The sequence below is a fragment of the Cervus canadensis genome, chromosome 6, assembly GCF_019320065.1.
Source record: "Cervus canadensis isolate Bull #8, Minnesota chromosome 6, ASM1932006v1, whole genome shotgun sequence".
In the NCBI taxonomy this organism is placed as follows: Eukaryota; Metazoa; Chordata; class Mammalia; order Artiodactyla; family Cervidae; genus Cervus; species Cervus canadensis.
The window spans coordinates 7,831,648-7,854,936 of NC_057391.1; the positions used below are offsets into that span (position 1 = coordinate 7,831,648).

General features: G+C 43.9%; 1 protein-coding gene across 7 annotated transcripts in view; it reads left to right on the forward strand.

The window, feature by feature from the left end:
* PDE8B (phosphodiesterase 8B) overlaps nt 1-23,289 on the forward strand; it is a 328,820-nt gene that overhangs the window by 303,622 nt on the left and 1,909 nt on the right. For all 7 annotated transcript variants that reach the window (XM_043470718.1, XM_043470716.1, XM_043470717.1 and 4 more), the window contains 10 exons: nt 1,408-1,485; nt 2,539-2,615; nt 4,067-4,231; nt 7,233-7,278; nt 7,698-7,833; nt 8,729-8,927; nt 13,253-13,470; nt 14,870-14,990; nt 15,646-15,813; nt 18,180-18,309. In XM_043470718.1, the coding sequence (XP_043326653.1) occupies nt 1,408-1,485; nt 2,539-2,615; nt 4,067-4,231; nt 7,233-7,278; nt 7,698-7,833; nt 8,729-8,927; nt 13,253-13,470; nt 14,870-14,990; nt 15,646-15,813; nt 18,180-18,309 (1,338 nt within the window). The remainder of the gene's footprint in view (nt 1-1,407; nt 1,486-2,538; nt 2,616-4,066; nt 4,232-7,232; nt 7,279-7,697; nt 7,834-8,728; nt 8,928-13,252; nt 13,471-14,869; nt 14,991-15,645; nt 15,814-18,179; nt 18,310-23,289) is intronic.

The following is a 23,289-nucleotide window of genomic DNA, read 5'->3' on the forward strand; positions in this document are numbered from 1 at the left end:
TGCTATCTAATAGTTGCTGGTTTAAACTGTTTAAAATTGAATCAGATATTTAAGAACATTAAATAGTTTAAAAGGTGACCTAGAGAAGTATCGAAGACATATTACAAAGTGATAACAAGTAATAAAATAATATTGTAACATGATCTGCTTGAAAAGAAGTTATACATGCAGATGAACAGATGTGATTCATAATAACGGACAACATGAGCTGTGTACTTACTATGTAGCAGGCACTGGCTGTCCGTCCCAAGGGCCATGTATGAATTAACTCGTTTACATCTCACAACAATCTATGAATGAGATGCTATAATCATCCCCATTTTGTGGATACGGAGACACAGAAGGAACATTCCCAAGGTTACATTGCTTCTAGATGGCATAGTGGAGATTGGAATTTCAGCAATTTGGCTTTGGAACTGGATCTGTTAATTACCGTGTTCTCTCGCACTTTTTTGGTGTCAGTAGACAATTCTGCAAAAATGACTGCATCTCTTTTCCCTCTTGAAATATGGTCACTTATGGGTGTCTGAGAAAAGCATTTCCCCTGCTGAAACGTGCACATCTGCGCAGTGAGGAAAAACTCTGTGTTATGGTTTTTTCTCCTTGCTCATGGGTTACTCGTACAAGCAGCAGATGCCCTGAAAATGTTTCTGAAGCCCCCCTCTGACATGTTCACCCTTTGGTCCTCATTGGTAGCATCGGTAGCACTGGTCAACTGGATTTCACATTAATGTGACAGCACATTTTGAGTGTTAAATCCAAAGTCTGCAAAGACACAGATTTTTTTAAGTACTTTTTTCCCATCAGAAAATAGGGATGAAAGTGAAAGTTAAATTGCTAGAAATTGTTGGGATTATAAAACTGCTTTTTCTTCTCTTCATTCCTGGGATCTGCATCATTTGATGAAAGCATATTCTCAGGAGGACTTAGAAAACCACCTACAGGTCTGACTTTTCAGAGGGACCTAAAATTGGTCCAAATTGATTTCTCAAATAAATTCAGCTCTCTATGGATTTGACTAGTTTATTTCCTCAGATATCCCCACAGAAGCCTTTCCCATCCTTTGTCCTTCAGGTCAAAAAGAACTCAAAACAGTCCCCCAGTTTTAATGTCTATTTTCAAGAAGATATTTATTAATGGAACTAAATAACCCTTAGTAATAAGCTACACCACAATGTAATATGGTACTGCAAGAAAAGGGCATCTTTTCACAATTAATATTACTGATAATTCTGTATGTGCTGAGGATTTAAAGACATAGTGGTTTGCTATTTCTTAAAAAATATTTTTACAGTGCTTAAAAAGTAACCTTGTTTTCTTTGGAGAATGAGGGAAAAAATATGTGTAAACTTTGCTGTGAATAAGCTGTTAACTAATCATTCTCCATTACTAATCTGAAATCCTTAGAGTCTCATTCATTCAGATACAAGAACAGGAGGAAAGAGTCCGTTGATGTGAAATCAATATCATCTCGAGGCAGTGATGGTAAGAAGTTCCTATTTCCTTGACTTTAAAGTGTAGGAAATGACATGGGAATGTATTCAAGAATTCATCAGCATATAATCTAAATCCCAAAGAGTAGGATTATGACTAAACTGGCTTTTTTCCTGTAGGCAGAAAAGGTTTTAGGCCCTTTTACTCTTTTTTACTTTCTATAGCCTTTGTCTTCTCTATGAAACGACACTAGGCTTGTTCCTTTATGTCCTAATGTGTGTTAGGACACATAACTGCTGAAGCAGCTCAGCCTCGATAGCTGAGTCCCTCTTAGCGGCTATCCTTCGGGTCACAGTGGGAAACCTGAGCATGAGGGAAGAGGCTGAGCTAACACAGACCAAAGAAATAAGATGGATAATTCATAGAGGAAGATGGCTAAAGCACACAGCATGCAAGAGATTGGGACCCAAAATGAAATGACAAAAATGGACTGAAATTTTTCCCAGTGGGTTGAGGGTGTAGATAGATGGAAAGGATATCCATTTTAGATGGAGAGGATAATGAATGAGGGAATTTCAGCTGGACTAGCTCCGTTTTTATAGATGAGAGCTAGACCCACCATAGGTCCTTGGTGTTAAGACCCTGAAGACTCAGAATGAGGGGGGCTCACGGATCACACCTTTCCTTCTACACTGCAGTTATTTGATTACATAATCTGTGACTGAAGACCAAAAGTGATGGAGCTGCCCAAGGTGGGCTTTAGTGACTTAGGGAAAGTAAGTCCGGCGGCATTGTTAGGCTCTTGGGATGAGGTTTCCGGATCCCATCAACCCTCTCTGAAATCCCCCTGTGAACCTGAGACTCATAAAACCTTCCTGTCATCAAAGTTCTAGGCCAGAGCACCCTTTCCAGTCCCTGGCAAGTAGTGGCTGAGCCCTCAGCAGTTTAAGATTAAGAGATGGGTGAATTCATTGCTTTGTGGGGTGCAGTGAGGACCGTAGTCCTGGGAGAATCAGGCCCCCCGGTCCATGAAGGGTTCCTTTGCTGCACTGAAACCCAGCTGAGCCACCAGCGACAGATTCCGCTTTCTCGACTTCTCTCCAGCACCCAGTCTGCAGAACCGTCGCTACCCATCCATGGCGCGGATCCACTCCATGACCATCGAGGCTCCCATCACGAAGGTGAGTGTCAGCTGCAGCCTCCGCTCTGCACCCAGGGCCACTGAGCCCTCGCTGTATCCTGGAGACAAGTGATGCATGGCATACTACCAGTATCCTGGAGTTTATAGTAAAGGGAACACATTAAACAAACAAGCGCATCGTAAACACATGGTTATAAATGGCAGTCGCTGTCATCAAGGAAAACAACAGGTGTCTATGAGGGAGAATTAGGTCAGGGCCCTGTTTTGGTTGGGTGAAAGGGGTGGTCAAGGCGGGTCTCTGTAGCGGAAGTAACATTTGCAGTAAGACCTGAAGGATGCAAAAATGTTAGGAGAAGAGGATTCTAGGCAGGCACAGGAGGGGATGAGTACCGAGGTGGGAGGAGGAGGGAACGGAGCAACTGAGGACTGGAAAGAAAGTAGCGTGACTGGATCATGGCAAGCAGAGGTGCGTAATGGTGACAGAGACGTGCAGGGCTCAGTTCATTCGGACCAGCTGAGCCATAGGAAGTGTATGTTTTAGGTTACGTGCAACAGAAACCAGGGGAGAGTTTAAAGGAGGGAAGTGACATGACCTGGTATGTTTATTGACAAGAACACCAGCTGCCATGCAGAGTACGGACTGGAGGTGACAAGAGTGAAAGAGAAGCAGCCAGTTATGGACCTGTTCCAGCATTCTAAGCAAGGAGTGGGGTTAGCTGCACTAGAGTTACAGCAGTCGAGGGGGACAGAAATGAGTAGATCAAGAAATATTTGGGAGCAACTTCAATTTCTCTTGATGATGAATTATACGGTCAGGCAGGGTGAGAATTGAGGGAAAGTGATATGTCAACCAGGGCTTCCCAGGTTTTTGGTTTGAGCACAAGATTAATAGAAGTGGTTTGTTTCACCGCAATGTAGAAACCAAAGGAGTGCAGCTCTTGTCTTTTGGTGTTTTTTATTTATTTATTTATTTTAATGTTTACTTGCTTTCTTTGGGAAGAGGGGAGCAAGGTCATGACTTTAGTTTTTGACATGTAAGTAAGATACTCCAATAGATAGGCCAGGCAGGGAACTGAATACATAAATCTGAAGGTCAAAAAGGAGTTCAGGGCTGGGATGTAATTTTGAGAGTCCTCGGCATGTGGGTTGTATGTGTCCGGAGTTGTGAAAATGGAAGAGCTCATCTCTGAGAGAACTGTAGAGAGAGAGAAAGGCCCAGCATTAATCTCCGAGGGGCTGCAGCCTGTAGCAGAGAGCTGGAGGAGACAGATCAGCAGAGGAGCCTGAGAAGATGTAGCTGCCGAAGTAAACACCAGAGAGGGTGGCGAGAGAAGCTTGCTTCAGTACGAGGTGCTGCCCTGAAGATACGTGGCATTTTGAACAATAAAATGTGTTATCGTCTAATTTTTCAGACTGGTCTCCTGAGTGACTTTTGAGAAGCAGAAGCCTAATGTCCTCAAATTTATTCTTTCTCTCTCTTCACTTCCTTAGGTTATAAATATAATCAACGCAGCCCAAGAAAACAGTCCTGTCACAGTGGCAGAAGCCTTGGACAGAGTTCTAGAAATTTTACGAACTACGGAACTGTACTCCCCTCAGCTGGGTACCAAAGATGAAGATCCCCACACCAGTGATCTCGTGGGAGGGCTGATGACTGTGAGTGATGAGAATGAACCGGAACATTAAATGTACTTCCGAGTGCATGGAACAGATAAGCTGTTACTGGCAGGTGTAGAAATACCTGCCATATGAGCTAACTAGAAGCAGTGGCAGGAACACAAATGAATAATTTGTCCTCCAGAATTCGTGTGACGGTAAGGAGCGAATGGACAGTTGATTGAAGGCTAGCTATCACAATGGGGCCCTTGTTGACTTCCTCCCCTTGACCTGGTACGGTTAGCCATTGAGACCTTGGCTTCCTCGGACCTCAGGCCCTTTATATAATGAAAGGGTTGGTACTTTGATGACAGCACTAGTTTCCAAGATCTTACCTGTAGAATCCTTTCTTTAAATAAAAGCTTTATATAGCATTCTCTTTATAATCAATAAAACAGTGGGGCCGCTGTGGCTCAGAATAGGGAGGAGGGGCAGGGCCGCCCCTTGCCAGCACTCCAGGACCACCGTCTGTAACCACGAGAAGTGGCTGATTTCTAAGGACCTCGTCCTGGCCTGTTGGTGTTGCTGTGATCTGTCTGCAATCATCCTCTATCAGCAAGTGAAGAAAAATAAGAAAGTTCAAATTATTCATTTGTGCTTCTTATTGGAGACTGAAGCTGGAAGCATTCTTTGGGAGAACAAAGTCTGAGGCACCAAAGAGTGTTACTTTCAAGTTTTCTGTCTAGCTCTGCCACCATATGCTGAATGTTGACTGGCTTTCTGGTCCATTGTCCTTGTTCTTACCAAAGGTCCCTGAAGCCCCCGTGATTTGAGTAACCTCCTGTTCCTTTCAAGGCCCTGGGTTGGCCTTGGTTGCCCATCCCAATGCAGTGTAGACTCTATTTCTAAAGGATACACACACCACACCAGAATATTATTCAGCCAGTAAAAAAGAATGAAATAATGCCATTTGCAGCAACATGAATGGACCTACAGATTATCAAGTGAAGTGAAGTCAGACAGAGAAAGACAAATATATGGTATCCCTTTCATGTGACATTTAAAATAATGATGCAAATGAACTTATTTATGAAATAGAAATAGACTCACAGATATAGAAAACAAATTTATGGTCACCAAAGGGGAAAGGGGTGGTAGAGGAGATAAATTAAGAGATTAGGGTTAGCAGATACAAACTACTATATATAAAACAGATAAGCAACAAGAACCTACTGAATAGCACAGGGAATTTTAGTCAATATCTTATAATAAATATAATATAAAAGAATCTGAAAAAGAATACACACACACACACACATATATATATGTATAACCACTTTGCCACGCACCTGAAACTATCGCAACATTGAAGGTCAACAATGCTGCCATTAAAAAAACAAAGGAAGACTAGCAAGGGTCTCTTAGCAGGCTGGCCACTGCAGAGCTGCTGCGGGAAGATTCTGGTTCCCAGAACAAGTTACCTGCCATCCTTTCCCCGCTGCCAGACCATGGGCTTCCTCTCCAGGTCATGCAGTGAGGAACCAGTGCAAGCTTCACCTATTTTTATGAAGCATTAGGAAAGAGAAGAGACAAAGGCAAATTAAAAGCAGAAGGAGAAAAGAAAAACAACAACAGAGGAGTTCCTTGTGATACCTGCCTTAGAGGCAGGACAATTATGGCCATCATTATCTATTTATCTAGTTTTGAAATTTTAAGCTCTTGGCCTGAAGATTCTAAGTGTGACTTCAGGAGAAACCTTCACTAACACTTTAAACCTTAGCACATACTTTCCCAGGATGACAAATAAGCAATTATAAATGACATTTAAGCAAAGATCTAAATAATTGGGTACTCAGGTAGAAGGTAGAGGATAGGAACTGAGATTGAAGAACATCTGGGGACTAAAGTTCAAGAGCCTGTTAAATGGTAGAACACAGGCATTCTGTTCACTCCCCTCTGCTGCTCTTCCCAAGACCTCAAGTCCAGAAACTTCCTTTGAAGACTAACAGCAAAGCTCATGTTATAAGATAGAAACTATAACTGGAAAAAAGTTAATTTAGATGTTAGTCGAAAATTAACCCAACCTTTTAAAAGCTTTGGGGCTTCCCCAGTGGCCCAGTAGTAAAGAATCTGCTCAGCAGTAAAGGAGATGCGGGTTTGATCCCTGGATCGGGAAGATCCCCTGGAGGAGGGTATGACAACCTATTCCAGTATCCTTGCCTGGAGAATCCCATGGACAGAGGAGCCTGGCGGGCTACAGTCTACAGGGTCACAAAGAGTCGATACAACCGAGCGACTGAGCACTCTGAAGGCTTTACATTAAATCATACCCCAAATGTGGCCCATGGATTTGGCTCCCCAGGATGTAAGTCTAAGAACACCAAAGTAACAGTCCCCAGGGCTTCCCTGATAGCTCAGTTGGTAACGAATCTGCCTGTGATTCCTGGGTCAGGAAGATCCCCTGGAGAAGGGATAGGCTATGCACTCCAGTAATCTTGGGCTTCCCTTGTGGCTCAGCTGGTAAAGAATCCGCTTGCAATGCGGGAGACCTGGGTTTGATCCCTGGGTTGGGAAGATCCCCTGGAGAAGGGAACAGCTACCCACTCCAGTATTCTGGCCTGGAGAATAGTCCATGGGGTCACAAAGAGTTGGACACGACTGAGCAACTTGCACTTTCACTTTCATGAGGGTAACTGGGGTCCTTTCAGATTAACATGCACCCAAAGCAAGATTGCTTCTGTGATTTCATTAACGTGGCTTCAAAACATCACAAAGGAAAGACGGCATGAGGACAGAGCCGGCTCACAGCCCAGGTGAGAGACCTGAGTGCAGTCACAGCCACTGGAGTCTCGGTTCCCCATCTCCTGCAGCTAATAGCCATGAAAAGGAGAGTATCCCCTGTTTCATAGCTGTTGTTCTGATCCAATCTTGAGCTTCAACTTGGAGTTGCAGATTGACTGGGTTATTCAGGATTCAAATCCCTTTGGCTAACTAAAGAACTGAGAGAATGATGATAATGGCATAGAAAGCATGCTTCTCATAGCATCTGTCTTTATTCCAGGATGGCTTGAGAAGGTTGTCGGGAAACGAGTACGTCTTCACTAAGAGTAAGTTGTCCTCTCTCCACCTGTAACTGATAACCTGTCTCTGGCCTTTTGTCTCCCTTGGAGTTGTGATTATTGTTTGGGGAGGGTGTTCATGATACTTGCTGTTGGTCTCATTGGAGTTTAAACATCTCTATGGTCTACATTTGAAACCAGGTCTCCTAATGTAAATTACTTCTCTGTGCACTGTCAGAGTAGGAATCACAAATCTGACTATATTTAAACAGTTAATTCAGTTAAGCTGAATTATTTTTCTATTGGGGGATCTTGAAGTTCAGAAGTATAAGAGAACCCTGAGGTGAAAATCTTCCTGCCCCTGGAAGTTCAAGACTTTCTTTCTAGCAGCACCCATGATGACAGATGCTCGGCAGCACCCAGGAGTCCCCAGTTACCCACCCTTCTCGCCCCGTCTCTTTGTTCAGACGTGCCCCAGAGTCATAGTCACCTTGCGATGCCAGTGACCATCAATGATGTCCCCCCTTCCATCGCCCAGTTACTCGATAATGAGGAAAGCTGGGAGTTCAACATCTTTGAGCTGGAAGCTGTGACGCACAAAAGGTACATGTCTTCTCCGGCTGCGGGAGGGGAGGGTTGATGGACACGCTCTAGACTTTCACATCTGGACACTGTGAGGGAGATGTGAGTCCTTGCCACAGGTGACCACCAGGCTCTGCTTTTCATGCCGTGCTGGAGGAGTTTCAATCATGCAGAGAGGCCATGGTCCCTGGAGCGAGCTCCCTATGGAGCAGGGAGTATCAGCGGGTAAGATTTGGGATCAGCCTGGTGACAACCCAGGATGAAGAAATACTGAGTGTCTTCTCAGATCTAGCCAGGTCCTGCTTTCTGCCAGTGAGTCAAGAGTTCTAAGCATTTGCAGCCCCAAACCTGTTAAAGTTCTGCCTTACAGCATGACTTTGAGAGCACTGTAGACTTTTCCTTGGATTCATCCCATAGGCAGGAGAAAGATCGGATGGCTCAGAAAGTCCTCTTCTGTTACAGAAGTTCATTTCTTCCAAGGGTGTTGGATGTGGATGATACTCACCTGTAAATAAGGAGTTGACGCTCAGTGACATGACTCTGCTGAGCCCACAGAAGCCACCCCTCTTGTTCCCAGGCTCAGTAACTCCCTCAGGGAACACAGGAGTGTGGAGCTTACGTGGAAGCAGAGAGAGGGGCCGTAAGAGGCCTTTCTTGGTTGTGGAGCCACTTAAGGGCGGATGACTTAGTCTAGAAGTCATTTGGCTTAGCCACCACAAGGCACCTAGATTTAAAGAAGCGACGGGTGAGGAGGAGAGGCTCTATCACCTTCTAATTTGGAGAGGACAATTTTTAGGCCCCTGTGCTTGTGGAGTAAGCATCGGAGGGAGGTAAACGAATTGCCCAGTATCTCCAAAGAAAGCAGTTTCTGGAGCAGTGAATACAATGAATCAAAGGGTACTTTCCTGTTTTTTAGGCCATTGGTTTACCTGGGCTTGAAAGTCTTTTCCCGGTTTGGAGTATGTGAATTTCTACACTGTTCTGAAACGACTCTTCGGGCCTGGCTCCAGGTGATTGAAGCCAACTACCACTCTTCCAACGCTTACCACAACTCCACCCATGCCGCTGACGTCCTGCACGCCACAGCCTTCTTCCTCGGCAAGGAAAGAGTGAAGGTAGAATTTTGATAGCACGATCTAGTTACCTTCACAGCTTTTGGAGAACTCACTAAGAACTCGACCTTCATAAATATATTAAACAAACAGCTATTCTGGACCAAATTTGAAAGAGTTTTTGAGCTACCAAAGTGACCGATCCTTTCGGTGTTGTAAAGACACAGCCTTTTCTCCTAGTCCTCCCTTCCCCCAAATGCTTAAAATAATAATTTATGCCACCGTAGGGACTCCTTTACATGTCTGGCTGATCCATAAACCCATTCTCCAAATGTTCACTAGCAGCCCTTCATGATACCAGCTTAGAAGACAGAACTTAATTATTATAGCAAATGGTTACTAGGTCTGGAGATTAAATTTTAAGATCAAAAATAAATAAATAAATAAATTTTAAGATCAGAATTTTATCATTGGTATGTTATAGCCCACATAGCTATGAGCCATTCAGCATCCTACTGACATATACACACATATGTGTTTTGTGTAGGTGTGACTTGTGTACATCTGTATGCTCATGGTTTGTATAACTCTGAAAGAGGTCCAAGTTTCTTAGTCTGAGAAGCCAGTACTATCACGTAAGGCGCTGGTTTGCAGGGCAGCTCTATGTATGCCCCTCATGTGGCTGCAAGAGATCCCTGTCCCCCTGTTTTCCAACTATCATCACTTTCAGCGAAGCTTGTCATTCTTTGCTGCTACAATTAGAAGTGAAGCTTAGAAAGTACATACCCTTGGGACAAGTGCTTTATAGAGACAGACTGACATAAACCTGCAGATGCTTAACATGCAGTCGTTGTCTTACTTAGTCTTAGACCCTAGGTCCTCAAGGCGGAGAGTGATAGTGGGACCGGTCAGAGGGGCAGAAAAGGCACCAACACGGGGAGGGGGAGGGGTTGCCTTCTCAGTTTTGCCAAAGACTGACCCTGGCATTTATTTTCATCAGCAAGAAAGCACACAGGGTGGTTCAAGAATGGTGCTTTTGTAAGATTTTTATCTCTTCTTAAAAAGGTGGTATCACAGGTGATAACAGCCTGTTTCTGTGGCACCATTTTTGGCTGCATGGGCTTTTCGTCGCGGTGCACAAGCTCTCTCTAAATGCGGCACTCATGGGCTTCTGCAGTCACAACACGCAGGCTTCTCTTTCTGTGAGGAGCTAAAACACTTCGAGATTCCTATCCAGTTCCACATCCCTCCATTTTCCACCACAGGAGAGATAGTACAGCAGAGTTCGCACACGGTCAAATGAGGACAGGAGCGTGGGCATTAACACTGAGACCGAACTGGCCTGTCGGCACCGAAGCCTTGAGTCCAAGATGAAGTCCTCCTAAACAGAATTGCTCTAGAAAAAATACAGGTTAAATGCGTGATAAATTGGGGAATGCTTAGTCACTTTATTATCTCCTTGACTCTCCCTCCCCTAAAGTAAGAAATTTTCTTTAAATTATTTGTTCTGCCAGTGCATTCAGAGTCTGATTAAATTCTCAAATAGCAGCAATACAAATAAGTCTAAGACTAGATACAATATGCTTGTAATCCAAAAGACATTTTCTAAGAGGCCAAAGAATCAGATAATTTAGAGCGGCAAGGAACCCTGGAAAATTGGGCTGGAAGGGACTCCTGGGCTCAAAGGTTTAGTAGCAGCCCAAGATCACTGGTTAGTCCACTGTGAAGCGCTTCAGGTGGGGTTTACTCCTGAGGCCTCTTCCACCAGACCTGCTTCCACTGCTCAAGAGAGTCAGAAAAATGTTCTTACCAAATCCCCACGTCATCTGTCACCCCTAACTTCTTTAGAAGGCTAAAGCTCTTGACGTCACTGTGACAGCTCCACGTCCTCAGCCAGAACGTGTGCAGAGCCGGCATTTTCCTTCAGTGCCTTCCAGACCCTGCCCCCTGCCCACTCTTACCTGTTCCCAGGAACCACTCTTAGTGGAGGTCAGGATAGTCAGCGTTCTTTTGTGATTGTCTGCGTGTGACTGTTGATCCTAGTAAAGGAGCTGTGGCGAAGGCTAATCTAGGATGGAGTCCATTCTGACCCTGCCGGCTGAGGGAAGACAACACTGCAGAAATGTACGCGTTTCTCCTCCTGTGGGTTTGGCGGGAGGTTTCTTCCACAGACAGTCGTCCCCATCGTGGGAAGAGCCTTGCTCCTCCCATCTGCTAGTGAACAGCCGGGCCTTCTTTCCCCGCCTCCCTTGCATTTCTTATCAGACACTGCCTTGATAGACAGTGCCCACCAAAACTCAGGGCGTGGCCCTGACAGCGCTGTAGAGGGCAGGGTCCGAATCAGCGCCAGCTGGAAGGGCACGTCTCCTCTAATGCTGTTTGTTGCCCACTCTAGTCACTTGAATCTATGTCATTGAAGAATGGAAAAATAAATCGGCCCCGGACTCCAAGCAAGATAGAACACCCCCCAAGAGCATTGGCTGGACGCCCGCTTTGGGCCTCACGGGCCTCCCTGCATGGGGACAGCCAGTGAGCGTGGAGGCCAGGCAGGGGCAGCCCGGGCCCGCCGGTCCCTGCGGGTTACCGCGGCCTCTCTAACCGGCAGCCACAGGGGGCTAGGCGTGTTCGCTCGCCCTGGGCGTCACAGCATCAGTGTCTGGGAAGAACCAAGAAGGGCCTTGACTGCTATGCCCACTTGAGAAGGTGGTTCATGTGGACCAAGGCCAAGCCAGGACTGTCCCCAGCTCCAGGAGGTCAGTCTGAAAATGGAACTGTCTCCCTTCTGGTAGGGACAGTTTTCAGAAAAGTTTTCAGGGCTGAGCTTCAGATTCACTGTTTCTTACCTGTTTGCATCTGAGAAGCAGTTGTCAGGGTTTTCCTCCAACAGCCTAGGAAAGCAACTCAGGAAAACCAAAAATTATGCCCACCCCACCCCCTACCCTGAGCCTCATCTTGGGAACCAGTTTTACTCTCGCTCACTACCCTTCAGTCACAATGATGCTCTTTAAGTTCCCTCTTCAGAAATCACTTTGTTTCGCATCAGAAGCATCATATAGACTGATCTTTCTGCCTGGATTTCTCCCCCTTGCCATTTTTTGCCTGGCTGACTCCTGCTTATCCTTCAGTTTCCAGCATAAGAATCTCTCCCTCAGAGAGCCCATTCTTGCCCACCCTCTGCATCATCCAAAGTAGCGTGTGTCTGTGTGTGTGGGTGTGTTAGTCACTCAGTCGTGTCTGACTCTTTGCAACCCCATGGACGGTAGCCCACCAGGCTCCTTTGTCCGTGGGATTTTTCAAGCAAGAATACTGGAGTGGGTTGCCAGTAGCTACATTTAATTGAAATAAAATGGGACATTCCATTCCTTGGGCGCACTGGCACATTTCAAGTGTCCAGGAGCCGTGAGGGATGAGGGGTTGCTGTATTAGAGAGCCCACGTGCAGACTGCTCCGTTACCACAGAAAGCTGAATGGACTACAATGCCCTAAACGAGATCAGGCCTCATGGCTACACTCACAAACCACCTGCACATACCTTCTTAACCCATCTTACAGTAAGTTATTTATGCCTTCCCCAGTAAATGGCCAGCTGCGTTAGCACAGACGCTATGCCAGAGTAATTCACCACCGCAACTCCTGCAGCCTGCAAGACAGCTGGCGCCCAGCAAGCATCCAATAAATGGTGACTGAAGGAAAGAATTCATAAAGTACAATGTCTTATACAACCGCAGGCCATTGGATAACTTCTTCCTCAAGCTGTGAGCTGAGAAAACATTTGTACCCCCTGATGTTCTGCGTTGTGTTCTTTAATTATATGATGAGTGCTTTAAGAAGAGGGGTCCCCGTTTTTGCCTTTGCACCTGCTGGCTCAGAGCCAAATTGTGTTTAACTGTGAGAGCCCCCTTAGCTTCAGTTTCCTGGGAAAATTCTTCTTGCCCTTGATCCTCTTATGTTACTTGGCTCTACTCCTTTTATCTTTGTGTGGAGACTTTTGTTTATCTGTGCTGTTTACTGCCACACTCTCAGAAGCTTTTCAGAAGTAGGCAAGTAAAGTAACACTTGTGATCCTAGTCCGCTTTCTTCTCTGTCCGCTTATAGAAGAGTCATGGCACTATGCCACATTGCACACATTCCTGTTTGTCATTTTCCTGCAGAACAACTAGAGTAAATGGACTCTGGAGAAAGAATCTAGGTATCCATTATAACCGCAACTCAGACTTGTTTCCCTCCAGATAATCCACGGTACAGCAAGGTGATGTGATGTGTCCCTAGGAGGCCTCTTAACTTCTAGGAAGTCAGAGAAGGAACCCCTGGCGTATGCCCTCCTGGGAGATAGGGATGAGTGTAGGTCTCCATTATCCAGTGGGTAACACTCAACCTTGCCTCCCCAGGGAAGCCTTGATCAGCTGGATGAGGTGGCCGCCCTGATTGCTGCCACAGTCCACGACGTGGACCACCCGGGAAGGACCAACTCTTTCCTGTGCAATGCGGGCAGCGAGCTCGCCGTCCTCTATAATGACACCGCCGTCTTGGAGAGTCACCACACAGCCCTGGCCTTCCAGCTCACGGTCAAAGACAGCAAGTGCAACATTTTCAAGAATATCGACAGGTTTGTGCTCAAGCTCTTGTGATTGGGTTGGTAAAATGGAAGTCAGAAACTCAGTTTTCCCTGGCTTCTCCAAGTACTTAGCTTCCTCTTGGTGGGGAAGAGGAGATAATAATAGTTTTCCCACTGTATCAGACAGTAAAATAATAGCCTTGCTCTTCTCATCTTAACTGTACTTTTTAGACTGTTTTCACCTAAAAAGGTGAAATGAAAACTCCATTTGGTCTTCAGTGAGTTCATGAAAATGCTTTATATGCTGCAAAGATTTCTACAGATTACAGCTACTAATAAATATAACAGATATTTTTACTCTCTCAAAAGGACATCCTGTCTTTGGTGTAACTCAAGGAAATGTATCCTTCCCCATCTTTCCCCAGCTCAGTTTTTGGCCACTTAAAATCCTAACTCATGAGGAGACCGTGTTCCCCGGTCCCAGCAGAGCCCCCGGAGTTCACAGGGTGGGGCGGCTTTCCCCCTCATTGCTGTACTCTGTCCTCTGGTGAGCTGGCCACGTGTGAACAGATAGGAGCCGTTCTTCTCGCCTGACGCAGCCCTGCAGCCAGACTGAATATTCCCAACACAGTACCAGCCAGGCTGGAGGGAAGACCCCCCCGAGGGCAGTGCAACGGGAGCACAGCTCGCTCCGGCCTCAGTCATCACGTGTCACCATGAACCCGAACCGGTCTCTAGAAACCTGAGAAAATATCACTATTATGATATGAAAATATTCAGTTATTCCACCTTCAGCTGAAGGCTTCAAGTACTGTTTTTAAAACTTTCAAAGGAGGAATTGTTGCCGATAGCCAGTTTTATTCAGTTCCTCATTCTGGCTCCTAGAGTTAGAAAAAGATGATAGGAGCTGGGCAGTGACTTTGAGCAGGGTTGCTGCTCCTTCCATTACAACTTCTGTGTAACTGTAATGTGGATAATTGCTCATTGATTTGGAAAACTTTCTTCCAATGCCGTCATCAAAAGAAATGACAAGACTTCTCTGTACTAAGAATCGCCGTGTCTGCGCCGAATGCCGGGGCACAGCCCGTCAGGTCGCTGCGCCAGCCTCACAGGGAAGTAACTCATCACTTCCTCCCGCCTCGCTGTTCTGATGTTGCCAAGGGCAGACAGAGGGGCATCACCTTGTAAAATAAGTGCCCATGTGACAGGTGGGGCCTCTTCTAACACTCACAAATCATGTGAGGGTCAGCTACCTTTGGGAAGATGGTATAGTGTCACCAAGTCCTGGCTCAGTAGGAAGATGAGCAGGTAAACTTTCTGTGGTCTTCACTCATTTCTTCAGTGCCCCTAGCGTCCTCCTGGATTGTGGGAAGTGTGGTGAAATGGCAGAACAGTTCTAATTCAGGGGGCATGATTTGAACAAAGGCCCTTTGTCTTCTGGTTATTTCAGGAACCATTATCGAACACTGCGCCAAGCTATTATTGACATGGTCTTAGCAACAGAGATGACAAAACACTTTGAACATGTAAACAAATTTGTGAACAGCATCAACAAGCCAATGGCGGCTGAGGTAAGTATTTCACACGTAATAATATACATCAGAGTGCATTTCCATTATACCCTATACTCTGGCCTCAAAGCATTTTCTCTCCGTCTTGAATACAACATGGTTCCTTACTTGGAGTTGGTAAGGAACGGCGAACAGACTTACAGTGTCCAAAGCAACTCTGAACTCCCTGAAAGAAAAGCCCTGAAATAAAGTCAGTGGTGACAAAAGAAGTAGGCCCAAAGACGATGATGCGAGGAGCCTGCAGACAGCAGAGACTGGAATAAATGGTGGCGTTTTAGAGGATTCAAAGCCCTTCTAGTTCTCTGTTCTTTGGGCCCTTGGGAGACCTCAAAATTAGATGCTTTAAAGAACTATATCCCTGTTGATTTTCATTAAATGACCATCAGTATCTGAAGACTGTAGACAGTTAAACTGGGAGTGACTGATTGAAAACAAAACCATGAAGTGGGTGGTGATAGGAACACTGAACTTTGAAGCTCAATGTGTTTGTATTGCTTGAATATGTCGGCATATCATATATGGAATTAAACTTGGGTACGTCTCCTTCATCACGTCTCATGCCTGAGGTGGCCTGGGTGACAGCCATCTAGTATCTAGCCAGTTGACTCCTGTGGGCTTCACCACTGTATTGAACCAACCCTCATCTGCTTTCCAGATTGACGGCAGCGACTGCGAATGCAGCCCTCCGGGGAAGAACTTCCCTGAGAACCAGACCCTGATCAAACGCATGATGATTAAGTGTGCGGACGTGGCCAACCCCTGCCGCCCCCTGGACCTGTGCATTGAATGGGCTGGGAGGATCTCTGAGGAGTACTTTGCGCAGGTGGGCTGCCTCTCTGGGGAAGCGCCAGGAGTGAGCAAGTAAATGACTCTTCCTCAGAAAGAAATGGCTCCCCCCTGCCTGGAATAGAATTCTGGCCCCTCAAGAGACTAACTGGTATGACTGGTCACTACTCAAGAGTCTCTCTAGGGGGAAGGAGAGAAACTGAGCCTTTGGGATTCTTTTCATTCTCAACTTTTTAGATCCTGAACTTCCACAAAAACTGGGAAATCCATTCATTCATCAGATTATTATCTCCATGTTGTATTGTAGGAAACACAGACATAAGGCCCATCTCTGCCTGAGGGTAGCTCATAATGCAGTAGGGGACATAGACATAAATAGGTCCACACAATAATATTTTTTTAAGTGAAAACACTTCTAAAGGAGGTATATGTTAAGTCCTAAGAGTTCAGAAAGGGTTGTTTTTTTTTTTTTTTTTCCCTAGATAAAAGAAGGGCTTTTATCTAGAAAGGTGGAAAAGGTGTTAGAGCTGGGTTTTTTGTTTTTTTTTTTTAAGGATTTCAAAATTTAGAAGTGGGCAAGACAGGTGGGATGCATGAGACAAGTGCTCGGGCCTGGTGCACTGGGAAGACCCAGAGGAATCGGGTGGAGAGGGAGGTGGGAGGGGGGATCGGGATGGGGAATACGTGTAAATCTATGGCTGATTCATATCAATGTATGACAAAACCCACTGAAATGTTGTGAAGTAATTAGCCTCCAACTAATTAAAAAAAAAAAAGAAAAAGAAGTGGGCAAGGACATTGTGAGAGAACCAAGTGTTATGACCAAAATTAGTAAAGAGGAAACATAGAAGTTCTATATAAGAATAGTAACTTTGGCAGTGTGAAGAGTTGAAGAATAACCCAGAAAGTAGCAAACCACAAGATGCCATTTGAAATAGAGGCCTGCTTCCAAAGAAGAGGCTTTAGGGACTAATGTTTATGATGTGGGATAGAAAGACAAGCATGTCTGAAGTAGCTATGACTAATTATTTGGGGAGGGGGAGTGCCGATCTCCCTGGAATGTACTACTGAGGCAGGGTAAAGACTAGCCAATGGTGTCTAGAAGGGTTGGCAGAGCAAAAACTAGCTAAGGATGCAGTAAGTTAGCTGTAGCTTTCAAGGATGGGAAGAGAGTCCATGAATTAAAGAGAATTAGGACAGCCAGCTCTGAGCTTGCCAGAAAGAGAAGGGGAAAAAAACCCCAAACCACTCCTTGAACCAGCAGTGGATATTTTAAGGCTGCCTGATCGACTAATCTGAAATGAGCAAGCTGAGCCAAAACTGGTAGGAGACCATTAATGGGGCTTTCCAGGACCCACAGAGAAGACTTAAAATCCTATTCCTAGATATTCTCAGAGTATGTGAATGGGGAATGGGAAAGAACCATTTTTAAGTTCTTTAATGTAATTTCCCTGTGTAGGTGTCCTTTTCCCATAAAGGAAATGTTCACACGACAATGTGACCTAAAAATCGAGTTACAAATGAGGTCTCTGGTCGGCCGGTCTCTGGCTCAGTACACCACCAGTAAATGTAGATTTTAACTTTAATCCTGTGAATTATAACCTTAAGCATTATAAACATACACTTCAATGTGCAAAATACTCAATTTATACATATGGTCAGAATTGCATGCATGACCAGTACAGACATCCAAACAGTTTGTCAGTCATTCTTTTCAGTAAAAAAGTTATTCCATGAAGAAAAAAATCTAGTTCAGCTCAACTGCCTACCTGCTTTTCCTCCAGACAACCATCACACCCTTGGATGTGCAACACAAGGGCTTTGTATGTACTTCGGATTTTGTCACACAGAATATTTTTAAAAGGTATTTTCAAAGATCAAGTTTAGTAAGATTAATAATTTGTACTGCTTTAATTTAGACATTCTTAAGTGAAACGGACTTTCTTTTTAACCTGCAAGCATGTAACAGTGAATAATACAACGTGTTGATACAGCTTGGTTCCAGGTCTTTGATTCGTGCTGAGACACCAGCAGCTTTACACCCACCATTGCTTCTGTACCCTCAGCATAAATTCCACTTAGCATTTAGTAGTATTACTTTGGAAGTTGTGACCTTGCAATCATGAAAACAGATCTTAGAAATGAGGGTATGAATTCTGAAATCAGTGCTTCGGTGGGGTGGGGAGGGCGGGTAGCTGTAAGATAGTATCTAACACATTTAAGAGTCAGAAGACCTGAATCCAGTCACTGCAGTCACTCATCAGGTAGGTGAGTTATATAAGCCCTGGGAAATGCTGAGCCTATTTCTTCATCGATACAACTGGATTATGACACCTTTTTCACAGGGTGGTTCTGACAAACTCAATGCTACTGTGACAGCCCTGTGTATATTATTTCTTACAGACGGATGAAGAGAAGAGACAGGGGCTACCCGTAGTGATGCCAGTGTTTGACCGGAATACCTGTAGCATCCCCAAGTCCCAAATCTCCTTTATTGACTACTTCATAACAGACATGTTTGACGCTTGGGATGGTAAGATGGTTCATGTTTTGTTACCCATAAACAGAATATCTTGTTATGCTTTATAATGCTTACCTTTAATGACAGAGGCCAGGCCTAAAGGTGTTAAATGTTATTTTTTTAAAAAATGTCAGCTGTTTGTGGCCAGATATGGTGGGGGTACGTGAACACTTTCTGCCTCCTCAGCACAGACCATGTGTATGGAAGACTCAGTGGACGTCCGGTAACTGGATAAACAAGTGTTTAACTCTTCAAAGGACATATTTCCAAAGTTTAAAGGAGTTTTATTATATCACTGGAGGAAATTCTAGAGAAATAAAATATAAGCCTACTCTGAATCACAGATTCTTTTGGTAATGTCACTTGATAGACAGCTTTCCACTGAGATTTGTTTTAATTTTTATGTTGGATTGCAGTTGATTTACAATGTGTTACTTTCAGGTATACAACTAGGTGATTCGGGTACACATATACATATATCCATTCTTTTTCAGATCCTTAACCCACATAGGTTATTATAGAATATTATCTACTGTGGAGTAGAATTCCCTGTGCTACACAGTAGGTTCTTATTGATTACTCTCTACATAGCAGTGCGTAGATGGTAATCTCAAACTCCTAATTTATCCCTCCCTCCACATTTCCCCTCTGGTAACCATGAGTTTGTTTTTGAAGTCTCTGAGCTTATTTGTTTTGTAAATAAGTTCATTTTCATTTTTTTTTTTTAGATTCCACATATAAGTGATATTTCTTTCTCTGACTTACTTCATTTTGTGTGATAGTCTCTAGGTCCATCCATGTTGCTGCAAATGGCATTATTTCATTCTTTTTTTAATGGCTGAGTGACATTCAGTTCAGTTCAGTCAGTTGCGTACAACTCTTTGCAGCCCCATGGACTGCAGCACGCCAGGCCTCCCTGTCCATCACCAACTCTCAGAGCCTACTCAAACTCATGTACATTGAGTCGGTGATGCCATCCAACCATTTCATCCTCTGTTGTTCCCTTCTCCTACCACCTTCAATCTTTCCCAGCATCAGGGTCTTTTCCAGTAACTCAGTTCTTTGCATTAGATAGCCAAAATATTGGAGTTTCAGTTTCAGCATCAGTCCTTCCAATGAATATTCAGGACTGATCTCCTTTAGGATGGACTGATTGGATCTCCTTGCAGTCCAAGGGACTCTCAAGAGTCTTCTCCAACACCACAGTTCAAAAGCATCAATTCTTCAGTGCTCAGCTTTCTTTATAGTCCAACTCTCACATCCATACATGACTACTGGAAACACCATCGCTTTCACTAGATGGACCTTTGTTGGCAAAGTAATGTCTCTGGCTTTTTAATATGCTGTCTAGGTTGGTCATAACTTTTCTTCCAAAGAGCAAGCATCTTTTAATTTCATGGCTGCAATCACCATCTGCACTGATTTTGCAGCCCCCCAAAATAAAGTCTCTCACCGTTTCCACTGTTTCCCCATCTATTTGCCATAAAGTGATAGGACCAGATGCCATCTTAGTTTTCTGAATGTGGAGTCTTAAGCCAACTTTTTCACTTTCCTCTTTCACTTTCATCAAGAGGCTCTTTAGTTCTTCTTCACTTTCTGCCATAAGTATGGGGTCACCTGCATATCTGAGGTTATTGACATTTCTCCCGGCAGTCTTGATCCCAGCTTGTGCTTCATCCAGCCCAGCGTTTCTCATGATGCACTCTGCATGTAAGTTAAATAAGCACAGTGACTATATACAGCCTTGACATACTCCTTTTCCTATTTGGATCCAGTCTGTTGTTCCATGTCCAGTTCTAACTGTTGCTTCCTGACCTGCATACAGATTTCTCAGGAGGCAGGTCAGATGGTCTGGTATTCACATCTCTTGAAGAATTTTCCAGTTTGTTGTGATCCACAGTCAAAGGCTTTGGCATAGTCAATAAAGCAGATGTTTTTCTGGAACTCTCTTGCTTTTTCGATGATCCAACAGATGTTGGCAATTTGATCTCTGGTTCCTCTGCCTTTTCTAAATCCAGCTTGAACATCTGGAAGTTCACAGTTCACATACTGTTGAAACCTGGCTTGGAGAATTTTGAGCATTACTTGACTAGTGTGTGAGATGAGTGCAATTGTGCGGTAGTTTGAGCATTCTTTGGGATTGCCTTTCTTTGGGATTGGAATGAAAACTGACCTCTTCCAGTCCTGTGGCCACTGCTGAGTTTTCCAGATTTGTTGGTATATTGAGTGCAGCACTTTCACAGCATCATCTTTCAGGATTTGAACTAGCTCAACTGGAATTCCATCACCTCCACTAGCTTTGTTGGTAGTGATGCTTCCTAAGGCCCACTCAGCTTTGCACTCCAGGATGTCTGGCTCTAGGTGAGTGATCACACCATAGTGGTTATCTGGGTCATGAAGATCTTTTTTGCATAGTTCTTCTGTGTATTCTTTCCACCTCTTCTTAATATCTTCTGCTTCTGTTAGATCCATAGCATTTCTGTCCTTTATTGAGCCCATCTTTGCATGAAATATTCCCTTGGTATCTCTAGTTTTCTTGGAGAGATCTCTGGTCTTTCCCATTCTATTGTTTTCCTCTATTTCTTTCCACTGATCACTGAGGAAGGCTTTCTTATTTCTCCTTACTGTTCATCGGAACTCTCCATTCAGATGGCTGTATCTTTCCTTTTCTCTTTTGCCTTTCTTTTCCTTTCACTATTTGTAAGGCCTCCTCAGATAACCATTTTGTCTTTTTGCGTTTCTTTTTCTTGGGGATGGTCTTGATCCCTGCCTCCTGTACAATGTCATGAACCTCCGTCCATAGTTCTTCAGGCACTCTTGTCTATCAGATCTAATCCCTTGAATCTATTTGTCACTTCCACTGTATATTTGTAAGGGGTTTGATTTAGGTCATACCCGAATGGTCTAGTGGTTTTCCCTACTTTCTTCAATTTAAGTCTGAATTTGGCAATAAGGAGTTCATGATCTGAGCCACAGTCAGCTCCCGGTCTTGTTTTTGCTGTTTAGAGCTTCTCCATATTTGGCTGCAAAGAATATAGTCAATCTGATTTCGGTATTGACCATCTGGCGATGTCCATGTGTAGAGTCTTCTCTCGTGTTGTTGGAAGAGGGTGTTTGCCATGACCAGTGTGTTCTCTTGGCAAAACTCTATTAGCCTTTGCCCTGCTTCATTCTGTACTCCAAGGCCATATTTGCCTGTTACTCCAGTATTTCTTGACTTCCTACTTTTGCATTCCAGTCCTCTATAATGAAAAGGACATCTTTTTTAGGTGTTAGTTCTAGAAGGTCTAGGTCTTCATAGAACCATTCACCTTCAGCTTCTTCAGCATTACTGGTCGGGGCGTAGACCTGGATTCCTGTGATATTGAATGGTTTGCCTTGGAAACGAACAGAGATCATTCGGTCGTTTTTGAGATTGCATCCAAGTACTGCATTTTTTTGGACTCTTTTGAACTCTTTTGTTGACTATAATGGCTACTCCATTTCTTCTAACGAATTCTTGCCCACAGTAGTAGATATAATCCTCATCTGAGTTAAATTCACCAATTGTGTATATCTACCACATCTTCATTAATCTGTCAGTGGACATTTAGGTTGCTTTCATGTCTTGGCTATTGTAAAGTGTACTACAATGAACACTGGGGTGCATGTATCTTTTTGAATTGTGGCTTTCTCTGGATATATGCCCAGTAGTGGGACTGTTGGGTCATATGGTAATTCTACTTTAAGTTTTCTGAAACTCCACATTGTTCTCCATAGTGGCTGCACCAATTTACATTCCCACCAACAGTGTAGGAAGGTTCCTTCCTCTTCACTGTCTCTTCAGCATTTATTATTCATAGACTGTTTGATGGCTATTCTGACTGGTGTGAGGGTGATAACTCATTGTAGCTTTGATTTGCATTTCTCATTTAGTGATGTGGAGCTTTTTGGCATCTGTATGTCTTCTTTGAAGAAATGTCTATTTCAGTCCATTTTTTGAGTGGGTTGTTTGATCTCGAGCTGCATGAGCTGTTGATATATTTCAGATTGATCCCTTGTCAGTCACTTCGTTTGCAAATATTTTCTCCCATTCTGTGGGTTGTCTTTTCGTTTTGTCTATGGTTTCCTTTGCTGCGCAAAAGCGTTTAACTCAGTCCCATTTATGTCTGTTTTTTTCATTACTCTAGGTAGGAGGTAGATCCAAATAGATAGTGGTGTGACTTGTGGCAGCTAGTGTTCTGCCTCTGTTTTCCTCTAGGAATTTTATAGTATCTGACTTTACATTTAGGTGTTTGATCCATTTTGAGTTTATTTTTGTGTATTGTGTTAGAGAACATTCCAATTGAGTTCTTTTACACGGAGTTGTAAAACTGAGTTGTCAGTTTTCTCAGCACCACTTAATGTAGACACTCGTTTCTCCATCATGTATTCTTGTCTCCTTTGCTGTAGGTTAATTGATGGTAAGTGTGCGCGTTTATTTCTGGGCTTTCTGTTCTGTTGCATTCATCTCTATTTCTGTTTTTGTGCCAGGACCATACTGTTTTGATGACTGTAGCTTTATAGTATAGTCTGAAGTCAGAGAGTGATTCCTCCAGCTCTGTTTTTCTCTCTCTGGGTTGTTTTGGCTATTTGGGGTCTTTTGTGTTTCCGTACAAATTTTAAAATACTTTTTCTAGTTCTGTGAAAAATGCTATTGGTATTTTGATAGGGATAGGGATTGCCTTAGGGTAGTATAGTCATTTTCACAGTATTGATTCTTCCAATCCAGGAACATGGTATCTTTCCAGCTGTCTGTGTTATCTTCAGTTTGTTTCATCAACATCGTATAGTGTTCAGTGTATAGGTCTTTTGCTGCTTTAGGTAGGTTTATTTCAAGGCATTTTATTCTTTTTGATGTGATTGTAAATAGGGTTGTTTACTTAATTTCTCTTTCTGATCTTTTGTTAGCAATTTTTAGTTAAAAGGACCTGTTCCTATTATAGAAACCAGTATTTAGTGATTTATCCTTCT